This window comes from Brassica oleracea, chromosome C5 (genome assembly GCF_000695525.1).
Source record: "Brassica oleracea var. oleracea cultivar TO1000 chromosome C5, BOL, whole genome shotgun sequence".
Lineage (NCBI taxonomy): Eukaryota > Viridiplantae > Streptophyta > Magnoliopsida > Brassicales > Brassicaceae > Brassica > Brassica oleracea.
This window is the reverse complement of record NC_027752.1, coordinates 15,980,795-15,984,552: the sequence shown is the minus strand read 5'-3', so window position 1 is coordinate 15,984,552 and position 3,758 is coordinate 15,980,795. Positions and strand designations below refer to the sequence as shown.

General features: G+C 37.2%; 1 protein-coding gene across 2 annotated transcripts; it reads left to right on the top strand.

Moving 5' to 3' along the window:
- The first annotated feature begins 410 nt into the window (after nt 1-410).
- On the top strand, nt 411-3,321 carry LOC106294461 (alpha/beta hydrolase domain-containing protein 17B-like). Of its 2 annotated transcripts, none has more exons than XM_013730018.1 (5): nt 411-998; nt 1,754-1,790; nt 2,016-2,252; nt 2,454-2,501; nt 2,578-3,318. In XM_013730018.1, exons 1-5 carry the CDS (start codon nt 676-678, stop codon nt 3,166-3,168), a joined length of 1,236 nt encoding a protein of 411 aa, XP_013585472.1. In that variant the 5' UTR covers nt 411-675; the 3' UTR covers nt 3,169-3,318. The 2 variants fall into 2 exon arrangements, with proteins under 2 accessions (XP_013585472.1, XP_013585473.1); XM_013730019.1 differs by having other exon boundaries at nt 920-998; nt 1,754-1,785; nt 2,578-3,321.
- Nucleotides 3,322-3,758: the final 437 nt, after the last annotated feature.

The window sequence follows — 3,758 nt, the reverse complement described above, 5'->3', positions numbered from 1 at the left end:
TATTAAAATGTGCACACTTCTAAAAGTTTATGTATTAAATGAAAAAATATTAGTTGATGTATTAAACTGGTAGCAAAAACATTCGAGTACTAAAAAGTTTAACTAAATTTAAATGAAGTATTTTTATAGAATTTTCCCTAAAATTAATTTAAAAGAAAGTTTTCAAGAAAATTAGTTTAAATAGTGTTACTAAAAACAGATTGGCAAACCACAAAAGAATGCTTGCGGAAGCCGGCAAAGCAATAAAGTGAAGTCCATTGCCACTTTTTGCTAAAAAATCCATAAGTTTTATAGTTAGCAAATTGGTAATAAAAAATTAAACCATATAGAAAAATTATATTGAGAAAATATATATCGTGAATTAATAAATAGTGAAACAAATAGTAAAAACAGAAATGAAGAAGAAACAGTAAGACAGAGCACTAACCAATTACCTAGGAAACGCACGTTCACTCTCACACGCTCTCTCTCACACACATCTCTCCCTCTTCCGCTGTTCTCTTTCATGTTCAGACCATTCCTCTCTTTCTCCCTCTTACTTCTCCTTCATCTCCCTCTTGTAGTCTTTTTATTTCAGTCTCTCTGCACTCCGTGTTTCCATCTCTCTCCTCACATGTTTCTCTCTCTAACGGTGGACTGATATGCACACAGCTTTGTATTCTCCGCCGCGAATAAATGGGGTGCATGTTCTCTCACCTCGCCGCCAAGTTTGCCTTTTTCCCTCCTTCTCCTCCCACCTACCACCTTACCAAAAACCCCGATGGTAAACTCTCCGCCGTCTCCGCTTCCTCCTCCTCCACTTTTCCCGCCGCCGGAGACTCATCCATCGACGTTAGAGTGGTGAAGACGAGACGCGGAAACAAAGTCGCAGCTTTCTACCTGAGAAACCCAAACGCGAGGCTCACACTTCTCTATTCACATGGAAATGCTGCAGATTTGGGACAACTCGTTGATCTCTTCGTTCAACTCAAAGTCAATCTCCGAGTTAATCTCATGGGGTCTGTCTGTCTTTCTCTCAGATGTTCACTCTTCATAATACGTTGTCGTTTCTGTGTTTATCTTTTTTTTTTTTGTCAACCTGTGTTTATCTAATATCTTACTACTAATGGCTTACTAAGTTTTTTTTTTTGAATTGTTTATATATTTAAGGCTTACAAGTTCTGTGTATGTAGACAGTTTTTTTTAATATCAGTTTAAGTATAATTAAACTAATTATACTTTTTTCTTAATTTTGTCTTTTGATTTAAAAAAAATATTTGGTACAAGTTTCTACTTTTTTTTGATTAAAGCTTCACAATTTGTTTACTCCTTCAATAAGATTTTGTGTTGTCGTTACATCTCTTGAGAAAGCTCACGCTTTTGGGAAATGGGTTGTTGTCTCGTTGCTTAAAAAGCTCAGATTTGGTGATGTTTCCGACAAATTTTCTTTAGAGTATATTTTTCTCAATTTTTGTAAAATGTTTAGTGTTTTCTTTTGGCGGTTTTTTCTTTGATTATGACCTTTTGTTTACCCCAGAAATTTAATTTAGAGTTTCTCACCTACCACCATCAGTTTTTAGTCACTCTTTTAGAACGTTTGAGTCTGTAAATAGTATACTATACGTATACGGTGTAACTTTTTATTCGAGTAACTTAACATTTTACCAAAAAAAAAAACTTTTTATCCGAGTAAGTCAATAAGGGTCAATTTATGATGGTTCATTTATAGTTTCGTTCCTCAGAGTTTTTAGTTTATTTTTGTTATGATTTTCAGGTATGATTATTCGGGCTACGGAGCCTCTACCGGTAAGGTATGTAAATGCGTCTCTTTATTATTATTTTTTGAATAATTTTAAGCCCAAGAACATAAATGTTAATGTAGTTAGCTTCTTAGGTTGTTGGGATGTTCTGCATCAATCTCCTAGAGCCTCAGAATGTTTCTTTATCTTTAATGGAATGGTTGATCAAGCGTATATTTGAATATTTTGATTACACATTTTGTGACTAATTGTGGTTTATACAAATTGTGCTTACAGCCGAGTGAGTATGATACATATGCGGATATAGAGGCGGTTTACGAGTGTTTGCAGACCGAATATGGTGTTGGACAAGAGGATCTGATTTTGTATGGTCAATCCGTTGGTAGTGGACCGACGCTGCACCTTGCCTCTAAGCTTCCTCGGCTTAGAGGTGTGGTTCTTCATAGCGGCATTCTCTCTGGTCTTCGTGTTCTATGTCATGTCAAGTTCAAGTTTTGTTGTGATATTTATTCGGTAAATATCCCTTTCGCTTTAATCTGATATTGTTACATGAACCACATTTAGCATATGTCATGTAGATTGAGTTTAGATAGCCTATGTTAGTGGCTAACTTGGAATCTAGCCGGTGTAGAAGTGGCGATGGCTAATTTGGAAGCTACGGTCTTGGGTGGTTCTAGTATTATCCTTTTACTGATTATTCTTGTTTAATGGCAGAACGTAAACAAGATCAAGAAGGTCAAATGCCCGGTTCTTGTCATACACGTAAGCAGATTCTGTCTCTTGTTTATATCAAGAAGGTGAAACGTTATTGATCTTATTACTATTTAACGTTACGCAGGGAACAGAGGATGATGTTGTAAACTGGCTGCACGGAAACAGGCTATGGAAAATGGCGAAAGAACCATACGAACCGCTTTGGATTAAAGGTGGTGGACATTGCAACCTCGAGATCTATCCTGACTACATTAGACATCTCTATCGGTTTATACAAGACATGGAGAATACAACCACTAAGTCTCGTCTCAAGAAGATTTGGCAAGAGATCCGTCGGCGAGATGAATCCAAAGGATGCTGTAGTTTCAAACTATGCAGACCAAAATGCCCTTCGTGTCCCAAACCTAGTTGCGATTGCGGTGAATGCGGTTGTTGCAAGTGTGAGTGTCCGTCTTTGAAAGGATGTTTCTCTTGCTGTAAGAAACCGAGCTGTGTTGGTTGTTGCTGTCCCAAGTTCAAATGCTGCAACTGCTTTTGGAAGCCTACGTGTCCGAAATGCTCTTGTTGGAAATGTCTAAAGTGCTCCGAGTCCGAGTGTTGTCGGAGTTCTTGCTGTGCCGGTTGTTTTAGCTGGCTCTGTTGTTGCGGCGGAGGGAAGAGGAAGGAGTTGAAGACGAGAGGAGGAGAAACTACGGTGGCCAAGAGTGAAGGGTAATATTGGTATTTCGATATTTTTGTATAGATTCTGTTCAAAGATTCGGTACAACACATTCATGGGAAGAGACTGAGTTTTCAAGAGAAAAGTTCTATTATCATATTGAGAAACAAAATATTTCATGAGGAAAAAGTTGATAAAATGAAATCTTGAATCTTAGTACAAATCCAATATCATGTTAGTCATTCTTGAAGATAACAGTGTCTTCTGTAACATGTTAAGTTATTCATGATTTAGCACAACACATAAACTATAACGTCCTCTGTTTTGAAATGGACAAAGATATAAAAATACCTGTTCTATCATTGGCCAAAACTTGCAGGCAAAACACATTCAAAAGCAGGTGATAGATTCAATACAAATACAGATTGAGCAGCTGAGATAGCACAATGCACAAACTAACTTATCAAAGTCCTAGCACGAGCACTTTTTGGGTTTTGGCTTGCTCCGCCTTCAATGCATCTTTAACTATCAGAGAATCTCCCGTTTTCATAATAATGTGCTTTGAATAAGGCAAGATGAACATATGTTCTCTTGTTATGAAATCTTGTTCATTGGTGGTGGAGTGGCTGGTAACCAATGATCCTCAT